Source organism: Molossus molossus, unplaced genomic scaffold, assembly GCF_014108415.1.
Source record: "Molossus molossus isolate mMolMol1 unplaced genomic scaffold, mMolMol1.p scaffold_m16_p_20, whole genome shotgun sequence".
NCBI lineage: Eukaryota > Metazoa > Chordata > Mammalia > Chiroptera > Molossidae > Molossus > Molossus molossus.
The window spans coordinates 50,189,575-50,216,261 of record NW_023425356.1 but is presented as its reverse complement, the minus strand read 5'-3'; the positions used below and the strand labels follow the sequence as shown (position 1 = coordinate 50,216,261).

The window sequence follows — 26,687 nt, the reverse complement described above, 5'->3', positions numbered from 1 at the left end:
CCGGCGAGGAAAAGCTCAGCCCTGGACTCGAAGGCTCTCAGCGCGAGGAAACGGCTGGCTCAGCCCCTCGTCCTTTGTCCCCGAATCATCTGGCTTTGCTAGATGGGCTGCTTTTCCGTGTCAAACCAAGACTGTGTAAACAAGGCTTGTGGTCAAGCCCGTGAGACTTTGCTCTTCGACTGGTGAGACATAGCATTTCATTCCCGCTGGTGTCACATTACCACGGCTGCAGCATTTAAAACGAACGGCTCATAGCCTCCGCACCACTGCAGCAGCCACTGGCCGACCACGGCCCTGCCAGGAGACCATGGCCAGGAAGGTGGCCGTGATCGGAGCCGGCGTCAGTGGCTTGGCCTCCATACGGTGCTGTGTGGAGGAGGGGCTGGAGCCCACCTGCTTTGAAAGGAGCAGCGACGTCGGGGGCCTGTGGAAGTTCTCGGTGAGTGGCACACCACCAGGGCACCAACAGAAAGGGGCCTGGGTTCTACGGAAGATCAAATTTGACCCGTTCTGATTCGGCCTTGGAGGGAGATCCCAAAAGTTTCAGCTCCGGAAAGTACCATCTCCTCTCCCCCATCTCAAGTGACGTCCGGTCACTCAGAATAACTCCCGCCGTCAGGGCTGCCCTTGAACAGGACATCCCCAGCTTGCTAAATATTGTGACTGGCCTGACGGAGCCCCGATCTCCAGGCCGCAAAGAGTGCTAATGTCACCCTGGCCGGTTTGCCTCAGCAGTTGGGGCACTGGCCCGAGGACGAAGGGTTGCAGGTTCAATTCCGGTCAAAGGCACACACCTGGGTTGCAGGTTCGCTCCCTGGCCCTGTGCAGGAGTCAACCAGTCGATGTGTCTCTCTCGTATCAATTTTTTCTCTCTCTTCCTCCTTCCTGTGCTCTCTTTAAAAAATCAGTGGGGACCTGGCCAGTTTGGCTCAGCGGTTAGAGCCTCAGCCTGCAGTCCGGAGAGACCCGGGTTCGGTTTCCGCTAAGGGCACGTACCTCAGTTGCAGTTTGTCCCCGGCCCTGGTTGGGTTGTGCGGAAGGCAGCCACTCGATGTGTCTCTTTCATATCAATGTTTCGCGCTCTCTCTCTCCCTCCCACTCTATCTGAACAAAGAAATGAAAAAATGTCCTCGGGTGAGGATAAGAAAAAAAATCAATGGGAAAAATATCCTCAGGTGAGGATAAAAAAAGAGAGTGCTAATGTCAGTAATTAGCAAAAAACCCACACCACTGCCTTCCTGTGTAACTGATAAGATTCTATCCCTATTGGTCTTAAATCCTAGGAACATGAGGGGAAAGAAACAGAAAAACCTAGACGGGGTCAGAAGTCCTGAGTTCTAGCCCCGACTCTTACGTTTCCTGGGCAGATAGACTTTAGGCAAGTCATTTTTCTTTCTGGACCTCAAGTGCTCATTGGTCAGATGCAGACGTTGGAAATTAAGTTCCCTTTAATGTGCTTCCAATTCTCATGTCTATTGGGCAAACAGCAAAACCTTTTTTAAATGGCTGTGTATGTTGGGCATGTGGTTATTGAATATTCTGTGAGGAGCTCCAAATCCAAAGGAAAAAGTGGATTATCTCTGCCATTCAGGCTCATTGTTGTAGAAATAATATAATCAGAAAATATTCATTATGAACACAACTTTTAAATTTCGAAAGCCAAGTTTGGGGAAACTTCTAGCCTCTCCCAACCATTGTTATTGGATGTAGATGATACATGTTTGGCTTAAAGACATGAATTATCCACATCATTCATCTTGTAAACTATATTCTATCCGGGTCTCGGTTATAGCCTAACCTGCAACAACAGGTTGCTATAATAGAGTGTATCAGTGCTAATTTAGGACATATTTGTCGTCATCTCAAAAGCTTTTACTTTTAAAAATTGGCAGTCCTATAATCCTGAAAGTATTACATAAGTTATAAGATCATTAATTTTTATTTTTCACTAGGGAATAATCAAGAGGTTGTTGGGTTTGGGGGTTTTTTGTTTGTTTGTTTGTTTGTTTTTTAAAGAATTCGGTTTTCCTTATTTATATTCACTCGGGGAGATAAATCATGAAATGGTTCTCTATTATCTCCTTAGCAACAATTAATCTCTGCTTGAGCATCTATTTTGGTAGAGTACTAGATACTAGGATGACTGAAAAGGTGACAATCACTCTACATAAGTGGCGTCTGCTCCATCTGGTGAAGGAAGCCATCAACCCTTCGATCAAAAACGGGCAAGAGCTCCTGGGACCGCAACCCCTGTCCTGAAGTCACAGTCAGAAACCGAGTTGAAACCACCAGGATATTTGCAGCCTTCCTGTGCTCCACTCCGGGTTTCCCAGGACTTTACTGCATTCTAGTATAGGGTGCCGCCCCGGATCTCACGAGGAGTGTTATGGAAAACCATCCCCAAATCTCCACATTCCAACATACACATGAGTTTCAAATAAGAGATTATGGAACCTTAAGGCAACTAGACTGTCAACTTGGTGACTGTCAACTTAATGAGCAAGTGCGTTGAGTTTTAGAAGAGGGTGGGCTGCTGAAAACGTCCTGAGGGATGGCTCCTGGCAGAGACTTGAAGGATGTCCACTATGTGACACACTGCAGAGTGTGCCATTCCCACCGGGGTCTGTGAGCAGCACCCCGCAGACGCAGAGTGTCCAACAGGGTGACAGTACCAGGTGGGAGAGGTTTCTAGGTAGGGTGACCAGCATGCCATGAAAGGCACAGGGAAGGCGCTGAACATGGTATACCCAGGGGTCTAAGTGAACCATTGCCGCCAGATCAGAGAGGTTATTCACGGAAACAACAGATGACAGATCGATAAGATGCGAAGCCAGACTCGGGGTCATCCACAAGAGAGGATGTCCCTTTCCCATGGGTTCACTGTGTATACGCAAAATTATATCCAAGGCCCTGTGTGCTTTAACACGTACAAATAATCTAAACTTTAGCCCCCCTCCACGCACCACAAGAGGGAAGTTTTGGCAAATGTATTACATAAGCTTTCATCTTGCAAGTCCTGTTAGGCAGAAGTGTTAGAATAGAGAAACCTGATCATGCTGAACTTTCCACTGTGTGCGTTTCCTGTATAATGAAAACCAAACCGGGTTTACACACCAGCAGGTTCAGTCTGAGCGTGGTTTAAGTGTCATATACTCTAACAGGGCCTCTTGGCCTCAGAATTTTAATCTGCTGTCACAAGAGCTTGCTCAACAAGCTGTGTACAAAAGGTCAGGATATGTTGGCTGCAACAGGGGAAAAACAGAACCATCTGGGATTTGGTTCTACTTATTCATTCATTTATTCATTCGACAAATACATATTTGTGCACATCATGCATCGGGCACTGTGCGGAGTTTAGCTGCAAAGAAGTGGGACAGCAGGCAGCCCGTATTTTATTTATTTATTTTAAAATACATTTTCTTTATTAATTTGAGAGAGAGAAGAAGGGAGAGGGAGATACAGACATCGATGAGAGTGGACATCAGTTGGCTGCCTCCTGCGTGCCCCCCACCGGGGATCAGGCCCACAACCTGAGCATGTACCCTGACCGGGAATCGAACTGGTGACCTCTTGGTGCAGGTTCGATGCTCAACCACTGAGCCACACACACCAGCTGGGCGCAGCCTGTGTTTCAGAAGCATGAGAATAGCTACAATACAAGTGCACACGTGATGAGGGCAGTGGAGACCCACAGAGTGTGGCGGCGGGAAATGACTTCCGGTGGGGAAAGGAGCAAAGAAAGGCAGAGGGAGGAGCCAGCTTCTGAGCAGGACCTCGAGGGTATATTTAGACCAACAGAAATGAGACTGAGAAGCAGAGCTGGAAAATACAAAGGGAGGTCAAGGCAGACCACCAAAAGGCATGCATAGCGTTCTGGAATTTGCTTCTGACTTTGCCCTCCAGTTGCTTACGTTCCCGAGGCAGAGATGAGACAGATGTGGTGATAACCCTAGACAGGCGGTGCTTGTGCCTCTAGATCTAGGACAGGCTCTCCCAGCCCGAGGCCGAGTCTGAGCTTCATTTCCTCCTTACTGGCTCAAACCCACCTGGCATATTAAAATAATAAAAATGCGAGCTCTCTGGAGCAATTATCTGTCATACAATACATCCATTTTCTTTTGTTTGGAGAACAGCCTCTTACGGAAAAGATCCAAGGAGCTGTAGGACACATAGTCTTCTCTCCTCATGTTCTGATTGGCTGGGGTCCAGGGGCCAAAAGGTAGAGGCTCATGAACATGGAAATAATTCAAGAGCAGAATCTAACATGTTTTTAACCAGCCCCCAGCCTGCGGCTCAGCCCTCCCTGCCTTCGATGGGCAGCTGCAACACGTCCTTCACCCCTTCTCTCAACCATCAGGGAAAGGCACCAGCTCTGGGGAGCAGGGAAGACATCCCTGAGAACCTGCCAGGCACGAGCCTCACCTTCTTTCTGACCTTAGCAGAAACCCAACTGAGGTTTAAAACGTTAAATTTCGAGCTTAGTTATTCTGAGAAATACAGCAACCATGAGTTAGAGGACGTGTTAATCCACAACTTCAGGCAAGACACTGAGGCCTCAGGCAGCCCCCAAGAGACACACTCCTACCGAATCTTTCCCGTCCTTTTTGGCTCCATCTTCCAGGGCCCAGCTGGGCTGGCGGGAGACAGTCATCTTGAGTTCAGCAGCAACATAACGTTCCATCCTTTCCCATCATGGGCGTTCCCTTGGGATTTGGGGAAACGGGCTGCCAGCTGGTAAAGATTCTTCTGTGGCAGGACACCGTGAACTTCCGCCCTGTCCTTGCAACAGAGAGGAAGTGTTGATTTTCAACTCAGCCTTCGATCACTTCTCAAAAGCAGCCGCTTTGCAAGTACACAGTGGCTTCAAAATAAAGTGGCGAGATGGAGCACAGGTCCTGCAGCTTCTGGTTTCGTGTGTGTTTCCCGGGGCGGAGTGCATGCCTCTCACTGGCGCGTTAGGGAAGTCTTCAAGCGAGTTCAAGTCCAACAGGGCAGTGGTCCTCCACGTGTGCTCCCTGGGTCAGCCGCAACAGGCAATTGTTGGAACTGCAAATTCTCAGGCCCCACTCCAGACAAACTGTGTCAGAAATTCTGAGGGTGGCCCTGGGAATCTGGTCTAAGGAGCCCTGGCGGTGGTTCCGATTTCACGTAAGTTGGGGAACCACCTCAGTGAGGGTTCTATTGTTGAAAAGCTCGCTGAACATCATAGAGCCAATCAAACAGGCTAAAAGCTGCAACGTCCTTCAGACCATTTAGTTGTATTTCTGTTTTTCAGTTGATCTCATGAGTATGAGATCAGAACCACTGCTCTGATTGAAAAAAAGAAAGAAAACGCCCAGCTGGGGTGTCTCAGGGGTTGAGCGTCGACCCACGCACCAAGAGGTCGCCAGCTCAATTCCTGGTCACAGCACATGCCCAGGTGGTGGGCCCAATCCCCAGTGGGGGGCGTGCAGGAGGTAGCCAATTAATGTTCTCTCTCATCAATGTTTCTATCTCTCTCTCCTCTCCATTCCTCTCTCTCTAAAATCGATAAAGGAAAAAGAAGAAAAAAGAAAGAAAACTCCATAGGGACTGAAAACACAGAGCTAATACAGGGTCAGTTAGGACTAAGGTGGACAGCAGCCAGCTCTGAGCCAGGACCTATGCTTTTATTTCCAGATCTTAGAGAGACCTGTTCATTTTCTTCGTGGGTCTTTGCTGCTGTTGTTGTTTTCTTTTATATATTAAAAAGCTTTGCCCTAGTCAGTCTGCCTCAGTAGTTAGAGCATCAGCCTGCGGATGGAAGGTTTTCAGGTTTGATTCCTGGTCAAGGGTGCATACCTGGGTTGCAGGTTCAGCCCCTGGCCCTTGGTCGTAGTTGTGCGGGAGGCAACCAATCGATGTGTCTTTCTCCCATCGATGTTTCGCTCTCTCTCTCCCTCCCTCCCTTCTATTCTATCTAAAAAATCAATGGAAAAATATCCTCTGGTGAGGATTAACAAAAAAAAAAGCTTTCAGCCAACCAAGAACCGAGCATCCACTGAGGGGCACACCATTCTTGGTTTCCTCTTCAAGCTCTGTTGTTCTTCTAGGACCACGCAGAAGAAGGCAGAGCCAGCATCTACCGGTCTGTATTCACCAACTCCTCCAAGGAGATGATGTGCTTCCCGGACTTCCCACACCCCGAGGACTCCCCCAACTTCATGCACCACAGCCAGCTCCAGGAATACATAAGGACGTTCGCTCAAAAGAACAATCTTTTCAGATATATACAGTTTAAGGTATGGGTATATCAACTTATGCTGTTGACATCCATGTGTGTGGGGGTTAAAGAAAAAGCTAGGGCACAGGCCTCCGCTGGAGACATCAGAGCCGAACGGCTGGACAGCGCCCCCATCGGAGGTGAGCTGTCGGTGCACATTGTAAGTGTCCACGCATGGGCTTATCTGGGCCCCGAGCGTGTCTCCCCGTCTCTGGGAGCTTTCAGTGCCACGGAAGACGCAGGCGGTGGCCCCACCGTCACGGGGTGCTTTCCACCCTCACGCGCTCCTAGCCGAGCAGCGATCTCCAATTCTCTAGTTCATGTGCACACTTCGTGGCGGTCCGTGTGGTTCAAGAGAGCACCGCTTTGCCAGAAAGTCTTCCACTATGAAGAGAGTAGCAACTTAGATGAATGATAAATACGGTCTTTGCCGTCACCTTGCAGCCACTGAGCTCCTCGGATCGGGGCCTTAGGAATCACGGCGCAGAGGCACCGTCCCAAATAGCAGTAGGGCTTTAGGTTAGCTCAGAACCCTTCACCTTCCTTCATTACTGTTAAATACGGGGCACCCCGACCCAGGGAGATCATCAGCAAGTGGGAGCCAGGATTACATGTGTAACTCTGTTGTATTAAAACAATAAATAATAAATACAATTACATTGTGTATTGTCCCCATTATGGTTATTAACTATGTGATAAATAATAAACAGGTTAATCGGGGATAAAAGGTGGGACATCTGTAATACTTTCAACAATACTTTTTTTTAAAGACAAATAATAAAAGAATAAAATTATATTACATATTATCCCACATATGATTATTATAATAATTAAATTAATAATTGTGATGAGTTCAAATCAATGATTTAATTAATTATAATGAACAGGATTGTGATTATATTTAATATCATTTCATTTGATTTTTACATACACTTACATCATAGTGACACTAAGAAAGTGACTAATTTTTCCAAAGGAGAGCGTCTATCCTGAGCAAAGGAGAGACTAAGGCTTGAACCCCAAAACATTCTCATACATATGGAATAGAAGGGAGACAAGATCAGAGAGGAAGAAGTCATGAGTGTCACTGGAGGAGGGCAGAACGCAAATGACATGCCATCTTTTGCCAGAACACTCAGTGTTTTACACACCCCAGACTCACTAGCCACGTGTCAAAAGGGTCACAATACCCCAGGAAATAATTTTCCTTCTGCGATCTGGAGATTCACTGTGACTCCTACTTTAATGTCTTCCCATACATCTCTCAAGGACCAGGAGAGAGCTCATCACAATTATTTCCTCCACAGAAACACTGCTAAAATGTTAAATAAATACAGACTTACCCATAGAAGAAATTTCTTTCCGATTTTCTTTAAGACCCTGGTTTCTAGTGTCAAGAAATGTCCCAACTTCTTGCTCACTGGCCAATGGGAAGTTGTTTCAGAAAAGAATGGGAAGCAGGAACTGACTATTTTTGACGCTGTGATGGTTTGTTCAGGACATCATGTGTACCCCAACCTGCCAAATGATTCTTTTCCTGGTAAGTCTGGGAAATACATAATAACCTTGGGACTTAACCACAACCATCAAGGCTGACGCAGGTCTTTCCATAGATTGTACATAATGATTATTCTTAAGATTGCAAAGATTTCAAAACAACATTTTTGAGTTTGATGGTATGTGAAACACCGTAATAATTGGCCTCCTGGACCTGGAAGATTCAGGACCTGTAAGTCAGAGATGAGATGAAGATGCAGGTCTTACCTTCAACACAACTTGAACCAAAGTCCTGACTGCACCTGGGGTCTCTGAGCGAAGGTACATTCACCAGAGTCCAACTGCCAAATTGTTTAAAGAAAGTCACGTTTTCTTATTTATAACATAAACATATTTGTTATTTATAGTGGAAACCTGGGTTTTCCAAAATTCATATATGTCCACATTTTGCAAATTAACTTTAGAAATCTCAGTGTGTGTGTGTGTGTGTGGGTGTGTGTGGTGGCACACTCCATTAGTATACAAAAGTAGCAAATGTCAAATAAATACAGTATACAAGTAGCCAGCCTGCCTTCCTTCCTTCCAACAAAACACATGACTACTGGAAAATATTAGAGTTCCATCTTCAAGGCATGATAGTCATAGGCCAAGATAATTAAAAGGGTAGAGATTCAGGGAGAATAGAAGGTCCAAACCATTAATGTTAAGGGACAGTGTATTTTCTGTAGGCTTACGATAAATAGTGTAGGCTTAGAACACCTGGGCTCAACTCCTTATTCCACTGGTCCTACCACGTGACCTCACTAAGTCACTTACTTGTCTCAATTTCCTTGTCTTTTAAAATAGAGAGAATACCAGTACCTATCATTTAGAGATGTTATCAAGATTAAATGGTTAAACGATATAAAGCCTTTAGCAGAGGGTCTAGCCTACAGTAAGTACTCAATAAATATCAGCCATTATTATTATCAAAATAGAAGTTCCCATATCGTAAGGGTTTTTTAAAGGCACTAAAAGTAATTATTTGAGGGTTTCTTATCAAAAACCACCACAAGGATAAACCCATTTCAACTAGGGAAATTTTTTTTTTTATAACTAAGATTGCTAATGGGAGGTTTAAAAATAGAAATATCAAAATATGTGAGTCTTGATCATTTCTTCTGAAAATCAACTCAAACCACTCCCCGTGTTCCACTCAGGCCTAGAGCGGTTTCAAGGGCGCTCCCTCCACAGCCGGGACTATAAGGGCCCAGAAGCCTTCGCGGGGAAGAGGGTCCTCGTGATTGGCCTGGGGAACTCGGGATGTGACATTGCTGTCGAGCTCAGCCGTCTGGCTGCACAGGTAAATCATCTCAAAGGTCTGGGGAGGCACACCTGGAGCGCGGCCGTGCTCTGCACCAGCTGGGGACCGTCTGGCCAGGTCTCGCCACGCCTCGCCACGCAGGGCCCCGATGGCATGTGCCCATTAAACCAGGGAGGGCTGCAGACATCTCCCTGTGAAGCGTGGTTATGTGGCCCATGCGCGTGAGGAAGTGCGTTCTGCTGGAACCACAGGGGAGTGAGAACCACAGGTAAGTGTGTGCATGTACGTATTATGTAAGCGTGCATTTTTGTGTTCCTTTTATGTTCTGATCACCTCCAAGCAAACTGGTAGCTCTGCCTTTCTTTGACAGTATTTCTTGTCACGTACCATGGAAAAGATACTTGCTTACTCTGCAAGTCTGGAAGGTACCCAGCATTTAGTTCTTACTATTGTCTATGCAGTCAATAGCCATGGCTCAGCAAATTCAGGAACTTTTTCTGTGTCAGAAATAAGTCAGGCTACTTCCTGACTTCAAGGAGCAGGCAGTGGGTAGAGGTGGGATGACAGGCACGGACACCTTTGCAAGCGGTCCTAATGAGATGACAGGGTTTTCAGCTGTGACAGCGGCAGTACCATAAAAAGAGAACCTAACTTAGCCTGGATGGAGTCGAGGACGGCTTCCCAGAGGACTCCAGGCTACATTATAGGACCAGCAGCCTCTGAAGAAACCACATATTTTAAAGGAAATAGGTGCTCAGTAAATAAATTCTCTTTTTTTAACTTTTTAAAAATTTTATTTTTGTTACAGATGTTTCTTCTTTTTACCCCATTGACACCCTCCTCCCGACCCCCCACCCCCACCCCATCCCGGGTTTTGTTGTCCATGTCCATTGGTTACGGGTACAAGCATATAAGTTCTGTGGTTTATCTCCTCCCTCCCCCCACCAACCCCTATTCCAAGGGTTGTCAGTCTGAACCCTAATTCCATGTCTCTGGGTCTACCCTATTCCTCAGACTGTTATGTTCATTATATTCCACAAATAAGTGAGATCATGTGGTATTTGTCTTTTTCTGCTTGGTTTATTTCACTTAGGATAATACTTTCCAGGTCCCTCCATGTCATCTCAAAGGATAAGAGATCTTCTTTCTTACAGCTGCATAGTACTCCATTGTGTACATGTACCACTGTTTTTTTATCCATTCGTCTACTGATGGACACTTGGGCTGTTTCCAGATCTTAGCTATTGTAAACAGTGCTGCTATGAACATGGGGGTACATATATTCTTCCTGATTGGTGTTTCAGGCTTCTTGGGGTATATTCCTAGAAGCGGGATCACTGGGTCAAATGGAAGTTCAATTTTTAATTTTTTGAGAAAACATCATATTGTTTTCCATAGTGGCTGCACCAGTCTGCATTCCCACCAGCAGTGTACTAGAGTCCCCTTTTCTTCACACCCTCGCCAACACTTGTTGTTTGATGATTTGTTGATGGTGGCCATTCTGACAGGTGTGGGGTGATACCTCATTGTTGTTTTAATTTGCATCTCTCTGATGATTAGTGATATTGAGCATTTTGTCATATGTCTCTTAGCCATTTGTATGTCCTGTTTGGAGAGGTGTCTATTCAGCTCCTCTGCCCATTTTTTAATTGGGTTCTTTGTCTTCCTTTTGTTGAGTTGTATGAGCACTCTATATATATTGGAAATTAACCCCTTATCTGATATATCATTGGCAATTATGCTCTCCCATACAGTGGGTTGCCTTTCCATTTTGATGATTGTTTCTTTTGCTGAGCAGAAGCTTTTTAGTTTGATATAGTCCCATGTGTTCATTTTTTTCCTTTGTTTCTGTTGCCTTAGGTGATGTATCAGTGAAAATTCTGCTGCGTATGATGTCCGAAATTTTGTTGCCTACATTTTCTTCTAGAATTTTGATGGATTCACGGGTCACATTTAAGTCTTTTATCCATTTTGAGTTTATTTTTGTGTATGGTGTACGTTGATGATCTAATTTCATTTTTTTTGCATGTAGCTGTCCAATTTTCCCAACACCATTTATTAAGGAGGCTGTCTTTACTCCACTGTATGCTCTTGCCACCATTGTCAAATATTAATTGAGCATATTGCCTTAGGTCCATTTCTGGGTTCTCAGTTCTGTTCCACTGGTCTATATGCCTGTTCTTGTGCCAGTACCAGGCTGTTTTGATTACAGTCGCTTTGTAGTATAACCTGATATCCAGTATTGTGATCCCACATACTTTGTCCTTCTTTTTCAAAATTACTGTGCCTATTCGGGGACTTTTTTGGTTCCATATGAACTTTTGAAGTATTTGTTCTAGTTCTGTGAAATATGTCGTTGGTATTTTGATGGGGATTGCATTGAACCCATAGATTGCTTTGGGTAGTATGGACAGTTTAATGATATTAATTCTTCCAATCCATGAACAGTGTATGTGCTTCAACTTTTTCATATCTTCCTCTATTTCTTTTTTTCAATGTCCTGTAGTTTTCTGCAAATAGGTCCTTTACTTCTTTGGTTAAGTTTATTCCTAGGTATCTTAATTTTTTTGCCATGATGGTAAATGGGATTGTTTTTTCAGTTTCTCTTTCAGTGAGTTCATCATTGGTGTATATGAATGTCATTGATTTCTTGACGTTAATTTTGTATCCTGCTACTTTGCCAAATTTATTTATAAAGTCTAGATTTTTTATGGAGTCTTTAGGATTTTCTATGTATAATATCATGTCTTCTGCAAATAATGACAGTTTCACTTCCTCCTTTCCAATTTGGATCCCTTTTATTTTTACTTCATGTCTGATTGCTGTGGCTAAGACTTCCAGTACTATGGTAAATAAGAGTGGCGAAAGTGGACGTCCCTGTTTTGTTCCTGTTCTTAAGGGAAATGCTTTAATTTCTGCCCATTGAGTATGATGTTGGCTGTAGGTCTTTCATATATGGCCTTTATTATGTCAAGATATGATCCCTCTATTCCCACATTGCTGAGCGTTTTTATCAGAAATGGATGCTGAATTTTGTCGAATTTTTTTTCAGCATCTATTGATATGATCATGTGGTTTTTATTCTTCATTTTGTTTATGTGGTGTATCACATTTATTGATTTGCAAATATTGTACCAGCCTTGCATCCCTGGGATAAATCCCACTTGGTCATGGTGAATAATTTTTTTGATGTATTGCTGGATCCGATATGCTAGTATTTTGTTCAGGATTTTGGCGTCTATGTTCATCAGGGATATTGGCCTGTAGCTTTCTTTCTTTATAGTGTCTTTTTCTGGTTTTGGAATTAGAATTATGCTGGCCTCATAGAACGAGTTTGGAAGTCTTCCTTCTTCTTGAATTTTTTGAAATAGTTTGAGGAGAATTGGTGTTAGTTCTCTTTCGAATGTTCGATAAAACTCCCCTGTGAAGCCATGTGGGCCTGGGCTGGGCCTTTGTTTGCTGGGAGAGTCTTGATTACCTCTTCAATTTCCTTAGTTGTTTTTGGTCTGCTCAAGTTTTCTTTTTTTTATCCTCACCCCAGGACGTTTTTTTATTTTTTGTTCAGATAGAGTGGGAGGAAGAGAGAGAGAGAAACATTGACGTGAAAAGGACACATCAAGTGGCTGCCACCCGCATGACCAACCTGGGCCGGGGACACACTGCAACCAAGGTACGCGCCCTTAGTGGGAACTGAACCCCGGTCTCTCTGACGTAGGCTGACGCTATAACTGCTGATCCAAACTGGCCAGGGCTGTTCAAGTTTTCTATCTCTTCCTGGTCCAGTTTTGGGAGACTATGTGTTTCTAGAAATTTGTCTATTTCGCTTAGATTGTCAAATTTGTTGCCATATAATTGTTCATAGTAGTTGTTAACAATCTTTTGTATTTCTGTGGTGTCAGTTGTTACTTCTCCTCTTTAATTTCTGATTTTGTGTATTTGGGTTCTCTCTCTTTGTTTCTTGGTGAGTCTAGTTAAGGGTCCATCAATCTTGTTTATCTTTTAGAAAAACCAGCTCTTTGTTTCAGTGATCCTTTGAATTGTTTTTTTGGTCTCTATTCATTTATTTCTGCTCTGATCTTTACTATTTCCTTTCTTCTACTTGCTCTGGAGTTTTCTTTTTGTTTGCTTTCTAATTCTTTAAGTTGTGAGGTTAGATAGTCAATTAGAAATTTTTCTTGTTTCTTGAAGTAGGCCTGTAATGCTATGAACTTCCCTCTCAGAACTGCTTTTGCTGCATCCCATAGATTTTGTGTTATTGTGTGTTCATTTTCACTGGTTTCCAGGAAGTTTTTAATTTCTTCCTTGATCTCCTTGGTAACCCATTCATTATTTAATAACATGCTATTTAGCCTCCATGTGTTCAAATGTCTTTGCATGTTCTTGTTGCAATTGATTTCTAGTTTCATGCCATTGTGATCTGAGAAATAAATTCTTAAATGGATATAAATGAAAGCTAAGGTTCTTTTTTTTTTTTTAAGTCGGCTTCCCTTGGGTTATCACAAAAGTGGTACAATAGACAAACATCCAGACTTGACTCGGGGCTGAGGCAGCTGCCATGGTGTGGGCTGCCCAGCAAGATGCTGGGTAGGTGTGTAGAGAGAAATGGCAAAGGAAACCAGGGACAGCGAACAGAGTTAAATCTTTGGCATCTCCTTAGCCTCATTTCAGCTACAGATTTAGCTAGATTTTCCCCACGCAACCCAGCTACTACCACCACTGAAGTTCACCGGCTTGGCTGGTTTCTGCCAGACCTACCATCTTAGTCTATGAGTGTATGAAGATGAAACCTGTCGTAGATGAATACAGAGCCCTCTTGTTCCAAGACGCCCGGTTCTCATTCTTGCAACAATTATGCACTAGCCCTCTGGGGTGGAGGGAGGGAGTAGGTCTGCCTCCAGCTGGTTTCAGTCATGAACCCACTCTTTAGACACCCTCCTGCGTGGACAGTGAAGGAAATAACCGCAAGGAGATATCCACAGAATTGTGTTGTGTCTGCTTATTTCTTCCAGGTCGTGATCAGCACCAGGAGCGGCTCCTGGGTCATGAGCCGGGTTTGGGATGACGGCTGTCCTTGGGACATGGTGTATGTTACCCGGTTTGCATGCTTCCTCCAGAACGCCCTTCCTTCCTTCCTCTCGGACTGGTTGTACGTCAAGAAGATGAACGCGAGGTTTAAACATGAGAATTACGGCCTGATGCCTTTAAATGGGTACTACAAATAATACATATTGACCACTCAGAACGGTGGGGCACTAGTTGAAGCAGAATTCTTTCTCTCTAGGTCTTATTTTAGTTGTCTCACTGAGGCTGGTGGGAGGAAATGGGGGACTGCACAGGAGACAGACACGGTATCCTCAGAGACCAGGCGTGGGGTAAAGCTCTCCCTGAAATGAGTCCGGTGGGGAACGGTGTATGGAAGAGTCCGAAATGGGGATGGAGCAGGCGGCTGGCCCACCCTGCCGTGCAGGGTTCCACTGTGGCAGCTCCAGCCTAGACAGAGTGAGGGCTGAGCCAACTCATACGAGGTGGGATTTGGGGGAATACTTTGTCCATGCTTATCGGTGAATGGGCATAGAAATAAAAATAATAATAATACCCACTCTTCAAGACTGTCGTGGTATTCAGTAAAATTAAAGATGTGAGACTTACTCTGTAAGCTAGAAAGCTTCACAAAATATCGGTTCTTAATAGTCTCCAATGTTCTAATATGCTTCCAAGGAACAATCAACAACATGTCTCAGCAAGTAGGAAGTCTGAAAGCAAAAGTGCACACCTCCTCCACCACGAGAGGGTTGGCATTTTTGCAGGACGATCAGGAGGCATGGGACACGTTAGGCACTGGATGAAGTCAGATACACTGATGAAGTCCATCCAATGAACGAGATCCATGTACGTGCTTCTCTGTGGGGACAGAGCCCCACACCTTCTAGTGAGAAAGGCCTTCTAGGCGCAAGAACCACTGTGCCGACAGAAAAAGAGACTTGGGTGGGTAAGAACAGAAAGGATTCACAGAGAAACTTCATCTTTGGCCCACGCTCGCAAAAAGCGTTTCACTGTGTTTAGAGAAATGGGTTAAGGGGAAAACAAAAGGAACTGGACGTCGGAATGGCCGTGAGCGCCAGACCCTCACTCCGCAGCGCTTATCCTACCTCACCGGCAGGCTGCTAAAGAAAAAAAAAAAAAGTGATTTCATGCATTTAAAATTATGTTCAATGTAATAGAAGTTCCAAAGCCAGAGCTTGTTATGATTTTTTTGTCTTGCAAGAGTAACTGCAAATTGCATTTTGGCTTTGTCCTCCAGACGATTACAACAGTGTTTTGGAAATCCACGCCCAAGAACCCAGCTCCCCCCCAGAAAGGGTTCCCAGCGGCCTGAGTTTCAGGCACACTCTGGCTCCTGCCTCGGGGGCAGAGGTGGAGCAGGGAGGAGACAAACAGGTGTCACTGTGACCTGCTTTGTCTCGTTACAAGGAGAAAGGAGATGCGGAGTTCTAGACGCGGCGAACAGCGTGGAAGTACAGAGACACAGCCTAAGATTTATAAAGTTCCCCAGGGTGGAGACAGAGGGAATTCCCAAATCCCTGAGGGAGACTTAACAACAAAAACACAAAAAGCCTAGAATCTTGGCCACAGAGGTAGAGTATCCGAGTGGTCACACTTTCTCCTGGGACCCCGGCTGCGGAAAGGCGTGATCACACCTCCGCCACAGCGCCCCTGACGTCCTCGCACGCGGTGGGACCTGGGCACAGTTCGCCCCTGTAATGCCGACGCGCTCCGGTGCCCGGCGCTCTCCTGAGTGCCTCACAGGTCACTGTGTGCCTCGTCCCCACGGCAGCCCCACGAGGCAGAGGCTGTGTCATCCCCACGTTACTGCAGGGAGCCGTGCCGGGCAGCAGCAGCTCATAGGGATGGAGCCAGGTGACACATTTGGGTCATCTGGTCCCACAGTCAGCACTCTTCACCATTTTATTATGTCTACGAGTTCATTTCATTCCAGTCCGTTTGGTGAGTCTCAAACAGTAAACACGCACAAGAGAATCTTCAAGTCTCCAGGGGCCGAAAGAGGCAGCTCGGGGAATAGGGCAGGACTGAACGCCAAGGGGAGTCCGCTGTCCTCAGGCTGAGGTCCCCCTCACCTCTGGTTTTGGCGCCGGGCTGTGGCAGACATCTCTGGGAAACGAGGCCCTTTACAGCAACGGCCTCCTCTCTTGTGTCTGCACAGCACCCTGCGGAAAGAGCCCGTGTTCAACGACGAGCTCCCATCACGCATCCTGTGCGGCACCCTGTCCATCAGGCCCGGTGTGAAGGAGTTCACAGAGACCTCCGCTGTGTTTGAGGATGGGACCGTGTTCGGGGCCATTGACGCTGTCATCTTTGCAACAGGCTATGCTTATGCCTACCCCTTCCTTGATGACTCCATCATCAAGAGCAGAAACAATGAGGTCACCTTGTTTAAAGGCATCTTCCCCCCCGTGATGGAGAAACCGACCTTGGCTGTGATTGGCCTTGTCCAGTCCCTTGGGGCTGCCATCCCCACCGTTGACCAGCAAGCCCGCTGGGCTGCTAAAGTGTTTGCAAGTAAGTAGGTCGGCCACCCTGTCTTTCATTCATTCCGTCTGCAAACATTTACTGAGCACCTCCTAGATACCAAGCACTATGCTAGGTGCTAGAGATACAAAGGAAACAAGACAGACATGCTCCTTGACCTCAGAGAGCTTCAAGTAGAGTGAGGGGAACGCCACAGCAGGGAACATTCTAGAGCATTCAGTTGAGGGGCGCTGGGCATCACGTCATTCCATGAAGAGGGACCAGTCTGAGGAAGGGGTGTGTGAGGACCCAGACACCTTGGTGTGAGGGGTACAAAGCAGAGGCGGGGAGCGGCAGGAAATGGAGGGAAGAGCCAGGGTGTGGAGGGCCTTAGAGGCTGTGCTGAAGACCTCAGGCTTCTAGTGGGAGGACTGGAAGGACTTTGAAAGGTTTTACGCAAGAGAAGGATAGCAGTGGGTTGCTGACATGGCAAGGGTTGGAAAGGCCATGTCAGGGACATGCTGGAGGCCTCGGCCCTGTCTGCAGGTGTCAGAGTAACAATGTCGGGTCACTCCTGCTACTCTGTGGACAATCTGCCCCCCTCCCCCCACTCTTGGCCCCGTGGTCTCCAGGGTCTACAAGTCAATGTATGTGAGAAAATCAAGAACGCAAGAATTGCATGGAGAAAGGCAATGTTTCAAATATGTTGATTTAATTTACTCCAATTATATTTATCATCACTGTTATTAAGGGTCCTTTTATTCAAGGGTTCAAGAATATTGGCCAATATCGGTATGCCTTACCCAGCATACTGTCCATAAAAAAATTAGACTACAGGTATCAAAGGAAATGTTACAATCATAGAGTGTGTGTATATGTTTTCTAAAAACATTGCTGATAAATAAGCTTTTCTTTCAAGTGTACCATGAAGGAGCATTTCAGTTAAAAACCCTGTCATGTAAGGTTTTGTAAGGGTGCTCCCCTACAAAATACCCCTATTGTCTTTTCTCTTGAAAGGCACTGTGGGAAGAGGGGATACAGTTTATAAACCCCAAAATGTTTACATGAAACAAAGGGTATCATTTATTCATTCAGCAGATGTTAACTGAGCACCAACTATGTGCCAGGCTCTGACTTGGCACTCAGGATACGACATCAAACGAAAAGATCAAAATTCTAGGAGAAGCGCAGCAAACACCTGACCACAGGGCACCGCTGGTCACAAGGACTGGGATGGACCCCGTACCCTGTGAAAGTCACAGTAACTTCTTCCCACTGTTACCAAGGCGAACCAGAGAAAACCTCTGCTGATGCAGTGAAATTCACAGAACACTAAAAAAAAATGTTGCTGCCCTCTTTTTCAAAGAAGTATTTTTCAATTACAGTTCACATACAATACTATATTAGTTTGGGGTGTACAGCATAATGGTTAGATACTTATAAACCTTACAGTACCCTCCTGGGCTGCAGGTTGATTCTGAGAAAACCATGCTTCAGTCCACTGTCCCATTTTCTGTGCCTTCAGAGTGAACTATTGCACCAGGTTATTTCTTGAGAGCATCCTTCATAAAAGGCAGACAAGAAACTGGAAGAAGCTGTTCAGCTATTATGTGCATGAAGTATTGCTAGTATATTGGGGATTGGGCCCTCCGTCATGTCACAGGGATAGGAGATGAGGTGATTTAAAGCTACACTCTCTCATTACAGACCAGCTTTGCCATTCCCAAAGCTGGAGCACTGGCTTCCCAGATCTTTGTTTCTGTGCATTTTTGTTCAACCAGAGATACCACAGACAGTCCCTCTTGATACAAAATCTTATAGGGATAGAGTCTATAAAGACTAAGTAAAATTCATCATGTGTCCTTACACATTTCTGATTTCTTCATCTCTTTCAATATTTCTCTCCTCATTTCTTCTCTAGACTCATGTACCCTGCCAACTTCAAAGGAAATGATGGATGATATTGATAAGAAAATGGGGAAGAAACTCAAGTGGTAAGAGACTGCACTTGCTAATGAAACGAACAGAGCACTAGCTATAATCAAAGAGTATTAGATGGGCAAATATTAGTCACTAGGTTCTCGAACAGGAGACATTTGGCAAAGTCTGGAGATACTTTTGGTCATCACAAGTGAAAAAGACAAGTTACGTGGTATCTAATGAGTAGAAAGAGAGGATGCTGCTAAACATCCTACAGTGCACAGGATAGTCCAACTGAGCAAAGAAGTGTTCAGTTCCAAATGTCCGTAGTGCTGAGGTTGAGAAATGACTGTCACACTTTCCCCAAGAGCTCCTTTCTCATCAGCCACATGTCTGTCCTCGCCACAGCAATCAGACAAGAGAAAGAAATAAAAGATATCCGAATTGGAAAGGAAAGGGAAAATTGTCACTATTTGTAGATAATATAATATTCTGTATAGAAAGCCCTAAAGATTTCATACACACAAAAGAGCTATTTGAATAAGTGAATTCAGTGAAGTTGCAGGATGTAAATAAAATTAATATTCAGAAACCTGTTGCATTTCGATAGGCAAATAACAAACTATCAGAAAGAGAAATTAAGAAGACAAGCTCATGTACAGTTGCATCAAAAAGAATAAAATACCAGATAAATACAAAAATGTCCTCGGGTGAGGGGGGAAAAAAAGAATAAAATACCTAGGAATAAATTTAACCAAGGAAGTTAAAGACCTGTAGTCAGAAAGCTACAACATTGATGAAAGAACTGAAGAAGGCACAAATAAATGGAATGATACACAGTGCTCATAAATTAGAAGAATTGATACCATGAAAATGTCCATATTACCCAAAACAATCTACCGATTTATTACATCCCAATCAAAATACTTATGGTGTTTTTCACAGAACTGAAACAAATAATCTTAAAATGTATATGGAACCACAAAAGACCCTTAATAACCAAAGAAATCTTGAGAAATAAGAACAAAGTTGGAGTTATTATGCTTTGTGATTTCAAATTATACTACAAATCTACAGTAATCAAATCAGTATGGTACTGACACAGAAAATAGAGACATAGATTAATGGAACAGAATACAGGGCCCAGAAATAAACCCATGTATACATGGTCAATTAATCTACAACAAAGGAGGAAAGAATATACAGTGAGGAAAACAGACAGTCTCTTTAATAAATGATGTTGGCAAAAAAGATACATGCAAGGAAACCTGAAACTAGACCATTTTCTTCCACTATCTACAAAAATAAACTCAAAATGGATTAAAGACTTAAATATAAGACCTAAAACCATAAAACTCCTAGAAGAAAATAAGGGCAGTAAATACTTTGACACCAGTCTTTGCAATATTTTGTTTTTAATATGACTCCTCAGGTAAAGGCAACAAAAGGAAAAATAAACAAATGGGACTACATCAAAGTAAAAAACTTTTGCAACAAACAAAAAAACCCTCATAGATACAGACAACAGAATGTTGGTTACCAGGGAGGAAGGCGGTTGGTGGGAGGATGAAAAAGGTAAACGGGGTTAAATACAAGGGAGCAGAAGGAGACTACATTTTGGATGGTAAGGCGACTACATTTTGGATGGTGAGCACACAATAGAGTATACAGATGTTGTATTATAAAGTTGCGCACCTGAAATTTATATGTTATTAACCAATGTTACGCCAATTCATTTAATTTTAAAATATAGCTTTTGCACGATGAAAGAAACCATCAATAAGATAAAGGTGCCACCTACTGAAAGAGAGAAGATATTTGCACATGATATATTTGATAAGGGGTTAATATCCAAAATATATCAAGAACTCATACAATTCAATCAAAAACAAACAAATAATGGGCAGAGGACCTGAATGGACATTTCTCCAAAGACATACAGATAGCCAACAGACCCATGAAAGGTGCTCAACATCACTAATCGTCAGGGAAATGCAAATCAGAATCACAGTGAGGTACCACCTTACACCTGTCAGAATGGCTAGGAACAAAAAGACAGCAAATAACAGGTGTGGGCAACAACGCGGAGAAAAGGAAACCCTGTGTACTGTTGGTGGGATTATAAATTAGCGAGGCCACTACAGAAATCAATAGAGATTCCTCGAAAAATTAACAATGGAACTACAGTACCACCCAGCGATTCCACTCTTGGATTCCACTTCTTTCTGAAGAGAAAGAAAACAATAACATCAGGAGAGATAGCACCCCTGTGTTCATTGCAGCATAGCCAAGACAGAACCGTCGGAAGTGTCCATTGATACATGAATGGATAAAGAAGATGTGGCACATTTATACAATGACTACTACTCAGCCAATAAATAAATAAATAAATAAATAAATAAATAAATAAATAAATAAATAAATAAATAAATAAATAAATAAATAAATAAATAAGATACAACATGGATGGACCTAGAGAGTATTAGGTTGTATGTCAACTATAGTTAAAAATAATTTTTTAGCGCTGGCCAGTTTGGCTCAGTGATTAGAGTGTCGGCCCACAGACCAAAGAGACATGGGTTTAGTTCCTGCTAAGGGCACGTACCTCAGTTGCAGTTTGTCCCCGGCCCTGGTTTGGGTTGCGTGGGTGGCAACCAGTCGATGTGTCTCTCTCACATCCATGTCTCTCTCTCTTTTCCCCACTCTCCCTCCCACTCTATCTGAAGATAAATGCAAAAAAAAAAAATAGTCCTTGAGTGAGGATAAAAAAATAAATAAATAAATTTTTAAAAAGAATAATCATATATTAAAGAGAAAACTAAGTTAATCAGTCAAATTAAGACCTTAGGGTCAGTTCACTTCAGGCCATATGGCCAGAGGCTAAAGCCCAAAATGACATCAAAGTTAGAGATTAGGAAGGAGAGAAAAATAAAAGCTCATTTACAGCCAAAGAACAAATGATAAATTGAATGTTGTGTCAAGAGAGACGGGTGGGGTATTATTGGAGATGCTGGCTGAAATGTTACTTTTCTGAGCTAGAGAATAAGAACTTGATTGATGCTTCTATGTACAACTCATTCCTGTCTGTTCTTTCTTTTCCTCAGGTTTGGCCGGAGCCAGACTTTGCAGACAGATTACATCTCCTACATGGACGAGCTGGGCTCCTTCATGGGGACCAAGCCTAACATTCCGTGGCTCTTCCTAACTGACCCCAAGCTGGCCCTGCAGGTGTACTTTGGGCCTTGTAGCCCATATCAGTTTCGACTTATGGGACCAGGGAAGTGGCATGGGGCCAGAAAGGCCATCTTGACCCAATGGGACCGGACAATGAAGCCAATCAGGACAAGAGCTGTCAGTGAAGCTTACAGACCCCAACCTATTTACAACTTGCTTAAAATGCTTTTATTCCCACTGCTTCTTCTGCCTGTTTTGCTTGCACTTTATTAACGAGAAGGTACTCTGGGTATCAGAATTTGTCCCAGACGTTTAGTTACAGATATGCCCATATATACATACATATAAAATCTCTTGGCCGCTCTTTCCATTCCTGCAGATGTAGAAATTAATTCTGGCCCATTTAACTCCAAGTCCAAATAAAATGAAAAATATTTAGCATCTCCTATCTCATGAAAATCTATACTCCATAAGGCTTTCCACATGTGGAATGGACAAGTTTAGAGATGCTTGAGATAAAGAAGATGGGAGAGTGAATGGGAGTGAGCACAGCTTTGCAGGTTGAACAAAGATTAATAGACTTTTTAAAGGGTGTTTTGTCATTGGGAGAATTGACATCACAACCGTGTTGAGTCTTCCATCTATGACACATTGTATCTTTCCATTCACTTATATCCTCTTTAATTTCTCTCAGCAGGGCTTTAGAGTGTTTAGTGTATAAGTCTTACCCATCCTATGTCAGATTTATCCTAAGTATTTTATATTTGGGATGTTATAAATAGTAGTTTAATTTTTTTCAATTTCCTACTGTTTATTACTAAAATACAGAAATGCAATTACTTGTTCTATGAATTTTTATGTAGATTACACAATACTTTCTACATAGACAATCATGTTGTCTGAAAATAAAGATAGTGTTTTTTTCCCTCCCACTCCAATTGAGTGTCTTCTATTTCTTTTTCTTGCCTTATTGCACAGGATAGAAACTTCAGTATAATGTTGAATAGAAGTGGTGAAATCAGACATACTTGCTTGTTCCTGATTTCAGGAATAATGCATCAGTCTTCTATCATTAAGTACAATATTAGTTGTACATTTTTTCATAAATGACCTTCAGGTTGAGAAAGTTTCCTTTAATTCCTATTTTGCTGACATCAAGAATAGATGTTGGCTTTTGTCTGATGCTTTTTTCTGCATCATTAAGATGATCATGTAATTTTTAATTTTTAGTTTATAAATATGGTGAATTCCATGCACGATTAATCCAACCTTGCATTCCTGGAGTATACCTTACTTGGTCATGACATATTAACTATTCAGTTTATATATTGTAGGATTATAGTAGTTAGCATTTGCCATGAATTTGTGCATCAGTGTTTATAAGGGAAATTGATTTGTATTTTATTTTTGATAATATTTTTTGTCTGGTTTTGGTATCAGTGTAATGATGGCCTAATAGAATGAGTTGGAGAGTATTCCGTCCTCTTTACTTATGTGGAAGAGTTGTGTATATTGGCATTATAGTTTCATTAAATATTTGGTAGCATTTACCAGTGAAGCCATCTTGACCTAAAGTTCTTTGTGGGGAGAATCTTAAACTATGATTTCAAGTTCTTTAATAGATATAAGGTTATGCCCTGGCCGGTTTGGCTCAGCGGTTAGAGCGTCGGCCTGCGGTCCTGAGAGACCCGGGTTCGGTTCCCGCTAAGGGCATGTACCTCGGTTGCAGTTTGTCCCCGGCCCTGGTTGGTCGTGCGGGTGGCAGCCACTCGATGTGTCCCTTCGCGTCGATGTTTCTCTCTCTCTCTCTCCCTTCCTCTCTCTCCCTCCCACTCTATCTGTACAAAAAATGGGAAAATGTCCTCGGGTGAGGATTAAAAAAAAAAAAAAAAATAGATATAAGGTTACTTGGGTTATGTTTCTTCTCGGGAAAGCTGTGGCAGTATGCATCTTTGCAGCAATGTGTTCCTTTATGTAAGACAATTCAATGCAGATGGAACAGTCTTTTCAACAAATGGTACTGGGACAACTGGATAGTCATATGATAGAAAAAATAATGGTCTAGGAACTTATAGTGACATTTGGGGGAAACAAGAAAAAAGGATATTATTTTGAGTGGGGGTGTCTATGTTTCAGGAACATGTTTCAGGGTATGAGAACCTCCTTCGTGGCCCAAATCCAATCCTAGAGAGGTATTTTCCCCAACCAAGACTCTGGCAGAAGTGTAGGTAGGTACAGTGTTGAACCTTCTGACCTGCAATATTATAGCCAACTAGAAATTTCTTTGGCAAATTCGACTTGTTGGTATCTTAGTCAAGCAAATGGACAATATTAATTGTCCGCCAACTAAATCTGATGGAATGTACTTAAAACGTGTGCACATGGTCCTGTGTAACAGACAGACATAAGTAGGTCCCTTCCTCTCGTCTTGACCAATTATGCAAAATGATATGAGGACAAAAGAACACTGAGGACTGACAAGGGGGTAGGGCATCGCTAAGTCGAAAGGCACTTCATTCTCGTGGCGGGGTACTTAGCTGGATCATCTGTTTGGGTACATGTGAATGTGTATAGAATGTAGGTGTGTGGGGATGTTTGGGACTGAATCTAGTGTAAGAACTATAGCTGGCAAACTCATCAACAAGTAGAATATATAAAGCCTTTTCACCAGTTCATTATCAATGATAATCACTGATTTTCAAATGAGATTGGTAGAAAGGTTCAAAGTTAAGAAACTGCTCTGTTTCAAGTTATCAGACACAAAAGAAACTTTTTCTTTTAATTTTTAAGAAAGTACAGTTGGCATACGATATTAGATCAATTTAAGGTGTACAACATAGTTATTCAACATTTATATACCTTATGATATGATCAACACAGTAAGTCTCGTAACTATCTGTCACCATGCAAAGTTATTACAATATTATTGACTATGTTCTTTGTTCTGTATACTACATCCTGTGACTTATTTCTTTTATAACTGAAAGTCTGTACCTCTTATTCCCCTTCACTTTTTTCCCCCTCTCACCCCTCCCCTCTGGCAACCACCAGTTTGTTCTCTGCATCTATGGAACTGTGTCTGTTTTGTTTGGTTTGTTCATTTGTTTTGTCTTTTTTTTTTAGATTCCCCATATAAGTGAAATCATATGGTATTTGTCTTTCTCTGAGTTATTTTACCTAGCATAGCACACTCTGGCTCCATCCATATCAAAAATAGCAAGATGTCATTGCTGAGTAATGAAATTGCTTTTTTATTGCTGAATAATAATCCAGAGAAAGTGCATGCGTGTGTATGTGTGTGTGTGTCACATCTTTATATATTCATCTGTTAATGGACACTTAGTTGCTTCCATGTCTTGGCTATTGTAAATAATGCTGCAGTAAATGTAGAAATGCATATATCTTTTTCAATTAGTGTTTTCATTTTCTTCAGATAGACACCCAGAAGTGAAATTGTTGGGTCATATGGTAGTTCTATTTTTAGTTTTGTGAGGAACCTCTCTACTGTTTTCTATAGTGGCTGCACCAGTTGGCAACCTCACCTACAATATATGGATTCCATTTTCTAGACACCCTTGCTAACGCTTGTTACTTTTTTCTGTTTTGATAAGAGCCAATGTGACAGACAGGTGCGAGGTGATAGACAGCTCACTGTGGCTTGGCTTTGCATTTCCTGATGTCCAGTGATGTCTACTCATGTGTCTGTTGGACGCCTGCATGTCTTCATCAGAACAATGTCTATTCAGGTCTTCTGCCCATTTTTTTAATCAAATTTTTTGGTTTTTTTAAATATTGAATTGTATGAGTTCTTTATATATTTTTCATATTAACCCCTTATCAGATATATCATTTGCAAATACTTTTTTTTCTAATTCAGTGGGTTGCCTTTTTGTTTTGTTGATGGTTTCATTCACTATCACTGCTTTTAAGTTCGATGTAATCCTACTGGTTTATTTTTGCTTTTGTTGCCCTTGCCTGGGGAGACATGTCCAAAAATATATTTCTAACACCGATGTCTAAGAGTTTAATACCTATATTTCCTTCTAGGAATTTTATGGATTCTGGTGTTACATTTACCTTTAGTCTGCTTTGAGGTGGGTTTATTTTTTCATATGGTGTAAGAAAGTGGTCCAGTTCGTTTTGCATGTAGCTGTGCAGTTATTCCAAAACCATTGATTGAAGAGACTGCCTTTTCCCATTTTATATTCTTGCTTCTTTTGTTGTAGATCAGTCGATTTAGTTCTCTTAATTAACGGTAGTGCTAACAAGAGATTGTAAACCAAGGTAAATTATCCAGTTACATATCAATCCAAAAAGAGGGAAATGGACAGGAAATCTTAGGACCACGAGGTCCATCCAAGCCAGGGCCCCCATAAGCAGGCAGATCAAGAGGAGATGTGGGCGGTCAGGGTGGACAATCTCGGGGGAGATAGGCACAGTGCGCCGGGATCCAGCAGTTGTCAGAGCTAAGAAAGCCGGGCCAGAGAAAGTATATCATTCCTGTGAGGTCCAGGAACTGTCTGTTTATTCATCCAGGCACAGTGATATGCCAGAAATAGCGCCTAAAACGCAGAAATGAATATTTGTTAGATGGATAACTCATCCATCAACTAAAGGAAATTCACACAGCCATTAAAAATGCTGCTATGGATATAAAGGTACTGTTGTGGCGCGAGAGAACCGAGAGGCCACCAGAGCCAAATTAAAGCCAAATAGAGAGCAAAGCCGGCCGGTGACTGATCCCGATTCTCGGAGACCAGCCCTGGGGCCTCCAATGTTGTGGTGCCACAGAGCCAAAGAAAGACCACTGGAGAATTGAAGTCCAAATAAGAGCTGTTTATTAGCCCGCCAGCATCTGATTCCAAACACCCCTGTGACAGAGTCTTCGGAGCCAGCCCCGATATGCTTTATTACTGCCTTTTATTCCTTACAGCAAATAGGATCTTCTTGATACAATGCCCAGGGCCACAGCAAAGCTGTACAGAATTAGTTTGTCTTATGGATAACAGGCACACCCAGGCTCAC

The 26,687-nt window shown here is 43.1% G+C and overlaps 1 protein-coding gene across 1 annotated transcript; it reads left to right on the top strand.

The window, feature by feature from the left end:
* Positions 1-278: 278 nt before the first annotated feature.
* LOC118637434 (putative dimethylaniline monooxygenase [N-oxide-forming] 6) lies at positions 279-22,385 on the top strand. The gene is made up of 8 exons (XM_036272881.1): positions 279-439; positions 6,072-6,260; positions 7,619-7,781; positions 8,938-9,080; positions 14,051-14,250; positions 16,264-16,619; positions 18,490-18,562; positions 21,593-22,385. The coding sequence occupies exons 1-8, from the start codon at positions 308-310 to the stop codon at positions 21,933-21,935; spliced, it is 1,599 nt and encodes a 532-aa protein (XP_036128774.1). The 5' UTR covers positions 279-307; the 3' UTR covers positions 21,936-22,385.
* The last annotated feature ends 4,302 nt before the right edge of the window (positions 22,386-26,687 follow it).

Coding starts and splice junctions, on each gene's coding strand:
- LOC118637434 (XM_036272881.1), top strand. CDS start 308: ATGGCCAGGAAGGTGGCCGTGATCGGAGCCGGCGTCAGTGGCTTGGCC. Junction 7,782..8,937: donor GCCAAATGATTCTTTTCCTG/GTAAGTCTGGGA, acceptor TGTTCCACTCAG/GCCTAGAGCGGTTTCAAGGG. Junction 9,081..14,050: donor TCAGCCGTCTGGCTGCACAG/GTAAATCATCTC, acceptor TATTTCTTCCAG/GTCGTGATCAGCACCAGGAG.